Here is a 13,568-nt window from a genome sequence, read left to right on the forward strand (position 1 = left end):
ACTCTTTCCTCCCCCCCTCCCGCCGAGGCGCAGATGCACTCCAGTACTGGCTGCAGCAGACTATACATACGCTGTCTCAGACATACTGTAGTCGACATGTGTCAACAAATGTACATGCCTGTTTGAATTTATGTTGTACCATTATTACTGTAAAAATGTAATGATTGTGAAATTATTGTTTAATGAGACTATGAGCTGTATGTGTATGTCACTGAATTTCCCCGTGAGGGATTCATAAAAGATATCCTTATCCTTAGTGTAACTGAGGGGTACAATTCCCTGACTGTATTGTTAGATATGGTATTTAATACCACTACCTCTTGTACTTTAACTTCTGGCCATCCAGTACATGATATAAGTATGATGAACACTTTCCCACCTGATGAAACGAAGTCCACACAAATGTACAAATCGAATATTTAATATAGCAAAAGGTATATACAACGTTCACTTGTTTACACTTATGATTTGAAATATGCACTTGTATGGCAAATGAGTATTCGTAGGTAAATCAACATTGAATGTCCAATCTCTGGTTACGCAGGGAGTAAGTATACAACCTGGATATTTAGGAACTATAGCGATGGTACTCAAATGATTATAGCTGGATACACTAAGGGGGGGGGGGGGTCCCGCTGGTTGTAAGACAGTAGGAGGGGGGGGGTTAGAGAAGCCGCTGGCGGTATCCCATCTGGCCGACGATTTCTTGGGAGAATTCAAAGTCTTGAACACGGTGCCCACAGAACCTCGGTCCGCAGACGAATACAGCTGGACCCTCTGGTGGACGGTAGCTGCCGGTCCACAACGGAGAGACGTGAGGCGACCTCACTGGTGTAGAGCGCCGTCTCACCTGGAGTCCTCTCCGGGGGGTAGTTCCAACACTCCGCAGTGTTGGCCGTTATCCATGGAATAATCAAAGCACCCAAAGCATAATCCAAGCCGTGGAAGGCTCGCCGTCGTCCGGGTAGAGTAATCCAATATACAGGTCCAGTCGCCCTGGCCCGGAGCTCCTCGGATGCAAGCACCACTAGGGGTCTGCCCAGCCTGGTTAAGCGTCCAGATAACGTCAGGAACGATGGGGGTACTGATAACTTTATAACTCTAACCGAACGATGCACCATACATAAATAGACTATTATTAGCTTAATAGAATACGTCCAACTCGACGGTATAGTGCCAAACTATGACTATTCAACTATTAATCCACACGATATCTCAATGCCTATTCTGAGGCCAAGTAGGCCTTACTACACCACACGTGCGTCGTGGGTGAGGCTTCGCGTCTGTCACTCTGTTGGAGGGTAAAGAACTGGACTAAAAAGAAAGTTCTACTTTACTTGCGCCATATATATATGCGCTATGAACAAATAGTACCATTCGTATTTCGCCAGACGTATTCCTACGCGGAACCGGGGCTTGCCACGACATGTTGGGCGGCACGATTCAACTTGAACCTAGGGGTATGGCAACCTGGCGCCAGGTTCTCGTCCAATGGTAGAATGAAACTATTATGGGCTGTTTAGTAGACTAAAGGGATATTCAGTGCATATTGTACAAGGAATATACAGGGGATATCAAACGATATACAAACACTATTTAAATATATATATATAAATAAATATATATATTCGGTTTAATCTGATCCTTCACAACACTTAGTACAAAATGTACAACAATATATGGCAAGTGATATAAGTGATCAGTAGTAGGTTCTTTAGAAAATAACAAAAAATAAAACAGCTAAGGGGGGTTCTAATAATAATAACACAGCTAAGGGGTTCTAATAATAAGAACACAGCTAAGGGGTTCTAATAATAATAACACAGCTAAGGGGTTCTAATAATAATAAAACAACTAAGGGGTTCTAATAATAATACAATAGTTAAGGGGTTCTAATAATAATAACACAGCTAAGTTCTAAGGCATCAATAATGTATTTCTTGTTTTTCAGCTGTTTTCCTTGTTCATATACTTCAGTGATTTTCAGTGCAATGCTAGTTCTCTCATAAAAACACCAATACGGGTTGTGTCTTAATACATATACATTTATGGATAAAAGATGTACCTAAAATAAATAAAGTATTCAACAGAAAATTGGAAAGAGAAAGAATCTAACGTTAGCTTCTCTATCTATAGTATCTGTATGTCTGTGGGGTGGTTACCTTGGTAACAGGTCGTTGTTTCTCTGGGCTGTCCCCTTTAGAGGATGACGAGGTTTGTCTGAGTCGTGATTGGCCGCTGCTGGGCCAATCGGGGCTTGATGACATCACACTGCCAGAGGCCGGACGAGGAGGGTAGGCGGAGCTACCGCCACTGAGCATGCTGGGAGGTGTCCTGCCACGGGGGGGAGGGCCCGGTGCGGCTGAGGAGGGTGGAGGCTGGTCGATCCGGCGCTGGGGTCCTGAAGAGGGACCGGATGGGTTCTGACGAATAGGCAGAGGGGCCACTGGTGGACAGAGACGGTACAACACTTATAAACACTGTCCTCTTTGTTGAATAAAACAGGGTGCCCAGTATATACTGGACAATGTATTCCTCTAAATCATTTAACATATACCTCACTAACTAAACTGTATCTGGTAAAGTACAAGGACATTATTCTTACGCTGAGACATAGAACATTAACAATACGGCTGGAAGGTGATGTAGTGTTTACCTGGCACCTGGCCGGGCTGGGTCTCTGTTAGCGACAGCTGGCGGCGAGAATATTCATCTCCACTGCTACTGCTGGACAACGCCGACCCTCGATCGCCCCTCTCTCCTCCTCGATCGCCCCTCTCTCCTCCTCGATCACCCCTCTCTCCTCCTCGATCGCCCCTCTCTCCTCCTCGATCACCCCTCTCTCCTCCTCGATCGCCCCTCTCTCCTCCTCGTTCGCCCCTCTCTCCTGCTCGATCGCCCCTCTCCCCTCCTCGTTCGCCCTTCTCTCCTCCTCGATCGCCCCTCTCTCGATCGCCCCTCTCTCCTCCTCGTTCGCCCCTCTCTCCTCCTCGATCGCCCCTCTCCCCTCCTCGATCACCCCTCTCCCCTCCTCGATCACCCCTCTCCCCTGCTCGATCGCCCCTCTCACTTCCTTTCTCTCCTCCACCCAGGCCGACAGACATCTGCGTCAGGAAGGTGGGTTTGGTTGGCATGGGGTTTCCCTCCTCAGGGTTGCCATGGGAACCAGCAGAGCCATCGGAGGGCGTGGCATCTGGCTGCTGTGGTTGCCGTGGAGACGTGGTGGTCATGTGATAGACTGGGTTCTGGAAGGAGAGGGGGAGGAGCCCTGTCCTGCGCTGCCATTGGCTGTCATCAAAACCATCGCTAGGCGTGGATTCCTGTAGGTCCAATGGAGACAGACTCCGGCTCTCATTGGTCAGCTCCGGCCCCTCCCTCCTACTGCCATTGGTTAGTTCGGGCCCCGGCTCAATGTCATTGGTCTCTGAGTAGAAAGAGCTGCGTGCTGGGGAGCCCTGCAGGCCTGACAGGAAATTACATGGTCAGGACAGGAAGTGACATAGACAGTTACAGTGCATTGGGCTCATACCAGCAGCAAGTTATACATGATGCTTGAATCCAGCTCTCTGAATCACCCATGTCTTCCCTTTTTTCAAACTTCCCCATAATTCTATAATTCAGAGGTCTGGACCTCTAATATATTCATTAATTCAGGAATTCAGTCACTCTGACCAGAGTGGTGGTTCAGTTGAATCTAAGTGAGAATCTTTCTCATCTGTGACACTGAGTGTCCTTGTTAAACTTATAGATTAATCATTAAAATGAGCAATGTTCACAAAAAGGGAGAAAGCTTCTCTATTCCTATAGATCTGACTGTATTTGTCCTTGTTTGTTAGTTCATCAAGTCATGTCACGCCAACTCTGGCCGCCATCGAGGGTTTGTGCTAAAAAGTTTGATCCGTCTTCAGACCTGCCTCTCCAGACCTGAACCTTCAGACCTGAACCTTCATACCTGAACCTTCAGACCTGAACCTTCAGACCTGAAGCTCCAGACCTGAACCTTCAGACCTGCCTCTCCAGACCTGAACCTTCAGACCTGAACCTTCATACCTGAACCTTCAGACCTGAACCTTCAGACCTGAACCTTCAGACCTGCCTCTTCAGACTTGAACTTTCAGACCTGAACCTTCAGACCTTAAGCTTCAGACCTGAACCTTCAGACCTGAAGCTCCAGACCTGAACCTTCAGACCTGAACCTTCAGACCTGAACCTTCAGATCTGCCTCTTCAGACCTGAAGCTCCAGACCTGAACCTTCAGACCTGAACCTTCAGACCTGCCTCTTCAGACCTGAAGCTCCAGACCTGAACCTTCAGACCTGAACCTTCAGACCTGCCTCTTCAGACCTGAACCTTCAGATCTGCCTCTTCAGACCTGAACCTTCAGACCTGCCTCTTCAGACCTGAACCTTCAGACCTGAACCTTCAGACCTGCCTCTTCAGACCTGAACCTTCAGACCTGCCTCTTCATACCTGAACCTTCAGACCTGAACCTTCAGACCTGAACTTTCAGACCTGCCTCTTCAGACCTGAACCTTCAGACCTGCCTCTTCAGACCTGAACCTTCAGACCTGAACCTTCAGACCTGCCTCTTCAGAACTGAACCTTCAGACCTGAACCTTCAGACCTGAACCTTCAGACCTGAACCTTCAGACCTGAACCTTCAGACCTGCCTCTTCAGACCTGAACCTTCAGACCTGAACCTTCAGACCTGCTTCTTCAGACCTGAACCTTCAGACCTTAACACTAAGAATAACTAACCCTAAGAGGTAATGACTATTTCTGGGACTTGATAGTCTTTAGTCATGATGTATCTGTTTGTCCTGAAGTTGTAGATTGAACAAACAGCCTACCCTATAAAGGAAGATTGATGTTGATGACAGCATGAAGCTAACGATGCTAATATTACATTTGAGGGAAACTGAAGGATGAATAAAAGACGTTTTGCTTCTGGTGGAACAATAAACAGCTAAAATCCAAAAGGCTTAAGGGTCAGAGGTCAGAAATCAGAGGTTACAGTAGTTGGAAGGTCAGTGTTTACCTGTTGTAATATGGTGCCAATCTCATTCTGACCCTACTAACTATCAATATATTAATTTTATATTTGAATTTCAAAATCATAACATTAATCCATCATTATATGTGTGATCAGTTTCCATTGTATTTAGAAATACAAATGAACTGTCTTGATAGAGAAGCTAACGTTGGCTAACTAACCCTTAGTTAGTGAGTGTCTGCCATCTCACATGCACAGTACTAAGGGGAGCGTATCTATGTTCCCCGGGTCCTATGTTCCCCGCTCCCGACAAAAAGGGTCCTACTGTATGTTCCCCGGGTCCTATGTTCCTACAGAAAACATGCACCATCTACACCCTCACACAACTCTGTCGCTAGTGTTCTTTTAGGAATAGAAGTTTAACGTTTGAACCACACACACGCAATCAATAGCCTACCACCTAGCCAACAATATTATTCTCTTTCCTCCGGAAACATTCTCAATTCCATTTCTCTTGTTTCCGTGCCGGAGAAATTCTACCGTTCGTTGCGGCGACTACTAACACAAATTTAAGCATTGATTTTGGCAATAGGTTAGGCTGCCTCTGCGGCCCACTCGATGGCGCTCACTGGCCCACTCATAGACCCTTTTTTTCGGGAGCGGGGAACATAGAACCCGGGGAACATAGGGATGACCCTGTACTAAGCTAACAGCATATTAAGCTAACAAACTAAATGATACATGTAGGTGAAAATGGTAGGATATGTCATGAACCTGTGTGCAGTGCATACAGAAAAAGAAGAAGGCATTTTATTCATCCCCTTGGGGAAATTCGTCCTCTGCATTTGACCCATTTTGACTATTTACGGACGGACTATTTACTATTTATGGACTGTAGCGCAGTGTGTATTAGCCTATATGATATATATTATGAGGATACAGACCCTCATCTACACCTTCTTTTTTTCCTACTGTTTACTTTTACTTGTAGGATCAGTGGTGAGCAGACACACAGTGAAGTGTCAGTACCCTGGTCAAGGACAATGGCAGGATGTAGCTAGCATGCATGGCTTTTTAGTATACAATGACAGATTGCCATTACTGTGTTGAAACGCAAATATGAACTAACAATGAAAATGGTTGGTTTATCACGTTAGTTTCAAGGGTAGGAACAGATTTAGCCCTGGGATGACAGTGCGATGCAGGCTGGAGTCAGAGGTTAGGAGGGAGTCTGTGTTTACCTGTTGTAGGATGCAGGCTGGAGCCTTTAGTGACAAAGAAAAGGTCCTTATTCTCTGGAGTTGGAGACGGCAGTCTAGTAAAGTCTACCAACCTACAAACACACAGACACAAAGTTAATATATAGAACTACGACCTACAAACACACAAAGTAAATATGACTATATTATTATATACAGTAGATATAAGGTATTCTACTCTCTAAATAATTTGAATAATTAAACTAGTACTACATTACTACTTCTGCTACTACTACTAATGCTATTAGTATTATTGCTACTACGACTACTACTATTAGGATGACAACAACTACTACTACTATTATCAGTAGTACTACTACTATACTACACTACTAGTACTACTACTGCTGCTGCTACATGTACTGCTACTACTACTACTACTACTACTACTACTACTACTACTACTACTACTACCGCTGCTACTATTACTGCTACTACTACTACTACTACTGCTACTACTACTACTACTACTACTGCTGCTACTATTACTGCTACTACTACTACTACTGCTACTACTACTACTACTACTACTACTACTACTACCACTGTTGCTACTGCTACTACTACTACTACTACTACAATAACAACAACAACAACTACTATTATTAGTACTACTACTACTTCTACTAGTATATTTCAGTTGACTAACCCGCTGTCTAACCCCATGACGCCCAGGGGAAGGTTACATGCAGCCAGCGGAGGTGAGAGGGGCGGAGACAGAGGAGGAGGAGACGCCATTCGCTGTGGCTCTGGGGAGGTGACAGGAACGCCCCCTGGGTTAACCACACCCCCTGTGCTGACCACGCCCCCAGGGTTAGCTAGTGCAGCCGACACCTCCCTCAAGATGCGAGGCAGAGGAGCTAGCTTAGACAGACAGCCCTGGGCAGACAGAGAGATTGAACTAGTCAGTTAGTTATAGTTAGTTAGTTAATGAATTAGTTGGTGCTGTTGGTTAGTTTAATAGTTAGTTAGTTAGCAGCCATTGGGCGTCAGCGTTCAGCCATCGATTTATTGTTGTATTGCCTGCTGGGTTTAATGCAAAGATCTTCATATTTTTGCAGTTGATAGGCCATCATAGTGTTTCTGATTTAATAGGCTGACCAAATAGAAATTAACTCAGACTTTCAATTGTAGCCTAACTTAATTAAAATCAGGAGAAATGATCACATCAACAATGCATTCACACTGGGTTTTGTATTTAGCTTAGGACAAGGAACGCAGCCGCAGGCTACAGAGACATAGCAGTGGGCGTTTGCAGCACCACGGACAGTGTCGGATTGAAAACAAGTAGCTCATGAACAGCCAATAAAAAGGAGATTGTAGTAATCAGTGGGTCCCAAGTTGCTGTTATGGTGGACTAGTCATGTAGGTGGTGATGAAAATGTCCAATGTAATGGTATAGAGGCTGTGGTTAGCCTACCCACTTGGTCTAGCTAGCTTGGATAAGCACTAGTTGACTGTAGGCCTAATGGTATCACTAAGTTACTGACAAAAATATTACTAACCTTTATTAGTTACAATCAATCAATCACTCATGGCTGATGGTCGGGTTTTGTTTAGTTAGTTAGTTAGCTGGTTAGTTAGTTAGTTAGTTAGCTGGTTAGTTACCTGGTCTAGTTCTGTTAATAGTGTGTGTAGAGTAGATAGTTCTCTGCCCAGGTCGATGTAGCCATCGAAGCCAGCGGTGTGAGAGACACTCTCTGGGTTGGAAATCTCTTGAAGGAAGCGCTGCATGCTGCTCCACTCACGCTCAACAAAACCATTCATGAACAGCATGTACTCCTCCTTAGTGCCAAACCTGGAACACAGACAGACAGACAGAGAGTCAGACAGACAGCCAGATAGACTGGCAGAGAGACAGATAGACTGGCAGAGAGACAGACAGACAGAGAGTCAGACAGACAGACAGACAGACAGACAGACAGACAGACAGACAGACAGACAGACAGACAGACAGACAGACAGACAGACAGACAGACAGACAGACAGACAGACAGACAGAAAGACAGACAGACAGACAGACAGACAGAGAGTCAGATAGACTGGCAGAGAGTCAGATAGATCAGCGGTTCCCAAACTTTTTTGGTCGTGCACCCCCTGTCACCTCCCGACCTAGCTGACGCACCCCCCAATGGGTTTCTGTTAGAAAAAATTGTTGCTGGTCTCCGTGCACAGATTTTATTTTTTATTTTATCTCTTCCCACGGCGACTATGGATAGGGAATTTCTTTATTTAATTAAAATGAGGGCGCTCGCGCACCACAAGGAGTGCACACACCACAGTTTGGGAACCACTGAGATAGATAGACACACAGAGAGTCAGATAGACTGGCAGAGAGACAGATAGACTGGCAGAGAGACAGACAGATAGAGAGTCAGACAGACAGACAGACAGACAGACAGACAGACAGACAGACAGACAGACAGACAGACAGACAGACAGACAGAGAGTCAGATAGATAGACACACAGAGAGTCAGATAGACTGGCAGAGAGACAGATAGACTGGCAGAGAGACAGACAGACTGGCAGAGAGACAGACAGACAGAGAGTCAGACAGACAGACAGACAGACAGACAGACATACAGGCAGAGAGACAGATATACAGACAGACAGAGAGTCAGATAGACAGACAGACTTCCTTATATAAAAAAATAATAATCGGGAAATGAGTATTGAAACAGTTTTAAATATTCAGAATCTATATGTATCGATTTCTCGATATTTTTGACAGCGCTACTATGTATGTATGTATATCTGTGTAAATATATATACACATATATGTGTATATGTGTGTGTATGTGTATATATGTAATGTGTGTATATATGTCAGAGAATTAGCCCCTTGCGTCCTTAGTGTATAGCATATGACATGGTGTATGGTTGTTCATTGATGTGACAGTGTCTGGCAACATACTGTTTGTGTTCTTTTTATTTATTTTTTATTTTCTTTGTTTGTGATTTGTCTTGATGTGTGTTTGTGAAACTATAAAAGCTGAAAAATAAAATAATATAAGATAGACAGACAGACAGAGAGCCAGATAGACAGACAGGCAGAGAGCCAGATAGACAGACAGACAGACAGACAGACAGACAGACAGACAGACAGACAGACAGACAGACAGACAGACAGACAGACAGACAGACAGACAGACAGACAGACAGACAGACAGACAGACAGACAGACAGACAGACAGACAGACAGACAGACAGACAGACAGACAGACAGACAGACAGACAGACAGACAGACAGACAGACAGACAGACAGACAGACAGACAGACAGACAGACAGACAGACAGACAGACAGACAGACAGACAGACAGACAGACAGACAGACAGACAGACAGACAGACAGACAGACAGACAGACAGACAGACAGACAGACAGACAGACAGACAGACAGACAGACAGACAGACAGACAGACAGACAGACAGACAGACAGACAGACAGACAGACAGACAGACAGACAGACAGACAGACAGACAGACAGACAGACAGACAGACAGACAGACAGACAGACAGACAGACAGACAGACAGACAGACAGACAGACAGACAGACAGACAGACAGACAGACAGACAGACAGACAGACAGACAGACAGACAGACAGACAGACAGACAGACAGACAGACAGACAGACAGACAGACAGACAGACAGACAGACAGACAGACAGACAGACAGACAGACAGACAGACAGACAGACAGACAGACAGACAGACAGACAGACAGACAGACAGACAGACAGACAGACAGACAGACAGACAGACAGACAGACAGACAGACAGACAGACAGACAGACAGACAGACAGACAGACAGACAGACAGACAGACAGACAGACAGACAGACAGACAGACAGACAGACAGACAGACAGACAGACAGACAGACAGACAGACAGACAGACAGACAGACAGACAGACAGACAGACAGACAGACAGACAGACAGACAGACAGACAGACAGACAGACAGACAGACAGACAGACAGACAGACAGACAGACAGACAGACAGACAGACAGACAGACAGACAGACAGACAGACAGACAGACAGACAGACAGACAGACAGACAGACAGACAGACAGACAGACAGACAGACAGACAGACAGACAGACAGACAGACAGACAGACAGACAGACAGACAGACAGACAGACAGACAGACAGACAGACAGACAGACAGACAGACAGACAGACAGACAGACAGACAGACAGACAGACAGACAGACAGACAGACAGACAGACAGACAGACAGACAGACAGACAGACAGACAGACAGACAGACAGACAGACAGACAGACAGACAGACAGACAGACAGACAGACAGACAGACAGACAGACAGACAGACAGACAGACAGACAGACAGACAGACAGACAGACAGACAGACAGACAGACAGACAGACAGACAGACAGACAGACAGACAGACAGACAGACAGACAGACAGACAGACAGACAGACAGACAGACAGACAGACAGACAGACAGACAGACAGACAGACAGACAGACAGACAGACAGACAGACAGACAGACAGACAGACAGACAGACAGACAGACAGACAGACAGACAGACAGACAGACAGACAGACAGACAGACAGACAGACAGACAGACAGACAGACAGACAGACAGACAGACAGACAGACAGACAGACAGACAGACAGACAGACAGACAGACAGACAGACAGACAGACAGACAGACAGACAGACAGACAGACAGACAGACAGACAGACAGACAGACAGACAGACAGACAGACAGACAGACAGACAGACAGACAGACAGACAGACAGACAGACAGACAGACAGACAGACAGACAGACAGACAGACAGACAGACAGACAGACAGACAGACAGACAGACAGACAGACAGACAGACAGACAGACAGACAGACAGACAGACAGACAGACAGACAGACAGACAGACAGACAGACAGACAGACAGACAGACAGACAGACAGACAGACAGACAGACAGACAGACAGACAGACAGACAGACAGACAGACAGACAGAGAGTCAGATAGACAGACAGAGAGTCAGATAGACAGACAGAGAGTCAGATAGACAGATAGACAGACAGAGAGTCAGATAGACTGGCAGAGAGACAGATAGACAGGCAGAGTCAGATAGACAGTTCTTGATACAAGGACTAACACTAGACAACAGGTAAATATGACTCAGCTCTTGATACAAGGACTAACACTAGACAACAGGTAAATATGACTCAGCTCTTGATACAAGGACTAACACTAGACAACAGGTAAATATGACTCAGCTCTTGATACAAGGACTAACACTAGACAACAGGTAGATGACTAACCCTAACCTTAACCCTAGCCAACCCTAACCACCATGAGATGGAACAGAAGCACAAGGAACAGCCTTAAAACAGATTTGTGATCAAACACAAATATAACATCTGAAACCTCTCTGACCCCTATTCCCCGTACCTAGCTAACTGAGTTAACCGGATCATTTTCAGCATAGCTTGACTTAAACCAGACATGTCCGTTCCCCGACGTCGGATTTTCTAAGTCGCTATGGCAACAGATCGAAAAGTTTGAACCTGCTCCGGAGCAGGGTTTAGTTGAGTTAGCTGGATATAAGCTGGCCACTCCCTCGGAACAAAATGGCAGCTCCCTTCCTCAGAGATTGATTGATTGATTGATTGGAAACTTTATTAACAGATTGCAGAATGGGTACAATACAGTACGGCTCAATACACACAATTGTTAAGGGGATGCAGACCCAGAGAAAGACTTTCATCTTGTTTACATCAGGGTCCCCCATTTTCAATTCATAATGACATTTATGACATACATGACATACAGATATATATCATGACATTTATGACATACAGATATACAGTACTGTTACATTTGTGACATACAAGATATGCAAATATACAGTACTGTTAAACAGAGATCCTAACAGAAAATATATATACGAGGGGGAGGAAACTGTACATTGGGAGGGGGTGGGTGGGTGGGAGGTGGTGTTTGGACATTTACGGGGGCCAGTTTCGAATTGCAGCCTCCCGTAGGTGCTCTTTGATCCCATTATACCATTCTGAATAATGTTTTCGCGAGATGATTTCCAGAATGTATTGATTTCATAGAATGTGTGAAATAGGCCTATAATTAAAAACAATTTAAATACATTAAACTGGTAAAAGAAATGCTTTTGAAATGTAAAATAATAGCGGTCAGGTGGCGTAGCGGAGATTGCATTCGTCACCAACACCGGAGACGCTGGATTCGCCTGTTCGAATCCAGCTCACAGCTCCGGCGTTGTCACCAGCTTGGCTGGCCGTTCACACTAATACAATTTGCTGTATTAGAGGGTGGGAAAGCTGGCGGGGTGGGTCCGGGTCGTTGAAAACAGCGACTCCTACAGTTCGGTCGGGGCGCCTGCTCAGCGCGGATAGGATCTAAGGGGGGTAGTGTGATCCTTCCACACGTTACACCCTCTCAGTGAGAGTCCGCGCTGCCAGGTGAAAAGAAGCGGTTGATTGGCTAGACGTGTGTGATGTATGTGGCTGTTGGTGTGTTACGACCTCACCATTCCTATTCCTGCCCTCTAGGGGGAGGGCGAGCACTTCTTAAGGTGACAGCTCAGCCCGCTTCCGGGTTCGTTGTTATGGCAATAAAGATAGCTACAGCCATGGTCTGTAGTCCCTGTAAACAGCGTATCCAGTGTGATTAATATGCTACCATTGTACGGGGTCACATATATAATAAATGGCGACGAGGATGGGATATAACTTATACTCAGACTGTGCGAGCATTGCAAAGCCATTTTTCTCCCAAGCCCATTGTGATTGCGGAAAGATTCCGTTTCCATAAACGACATCAATCGGAGGGGGAGACAATAGCCCAGTATATTGCGGATTTGAAGAAGCTGTCGGAGCACTGCGAGTTTGGCACGTACCTGTCAGACGCGTTACGGGACCGGTTCGTGTGTGGTCTCCTCAGCGAGTCCATACAGAAGAGACTATTGACCGAGAATGCTCTCACCTATCACAGAGCGGTGGAAATAGCCGTTGCTATGGAAACGGTGGCGAGGGAGGCACAACAGCTCAGCAGCTCTGTAAAAGTGAATGCGATGTCTCGCTCATCTACACCTGGGAGAAAATGCACCCGGTGTGGGAGGACAAATCATGTGGAGAGTGGCTGTTTCTTCAAGGACCAGGCCTGTCACCGTTGCGGTAAGAAAGGCCATATTGCACGTACATGCAGAGAGAGCAAGCAGGAAAATAAAGCAGCAAGTGACACAAGATGGGAGCAAAGAGACAGAGGGGGGATTAACACAAGATGGGAGC

General features: G+C 45.7%; 1 protein-coding gene across 1 annotated transcript in view; it reads right to left on the bottom strand.

The window, feature by feature from the left end:
- LOC311248521 (disabled homolog 2-interacting protein-like) overlaps window positions 1-13,568 on the bottom strand; it is a gene marked incomplete at its 3' end in the record, with an annotated part of 101,075 nt that overhangs the window by 23,317 nt on the left and 64,190 nt on the right. The window contains exons 10-15 of the mRNA XM_084338012.1: window positions 7,861-8,050; window positions 6,902-7,131; window positions 6,235-6,326; window positions 3,071-3,463; window positions 2,657-2,761; window positions 2,163-2,446 (exon numbers count right to left, since the gene is read on the bottom strand). Of these exons, the coding sequence (XP_084194138.1) occupies window positions 2,163-2,446; window positions 2,657-2,761; window positions 3,071-3,463; window positions 6,235-6,326; window positions 6,902-7,131; window positions 7,861-8,050 (1,294 nt within the window). The remainder of the gene's footprint in view (window positions 1-2,162; window positions 2,447-2,656; window positions 2,762-3,070; window positions 3,464-6,234; window positions 6,327-6,901; window positions 7,132-7,860; window positions 8,051-13,568) is intronic.

Source organism: Notolepis coatsorum, assembly GCF_963971535.1.
Source record: "Notolepis coatsorum genome assembly, chromosome: 2".
NCBI lineage: Eukaryota > Metazoa > Chordata > Actinopteri > Aulopiformes > Paralepididae > Notolepis > Notolepis coatsorum.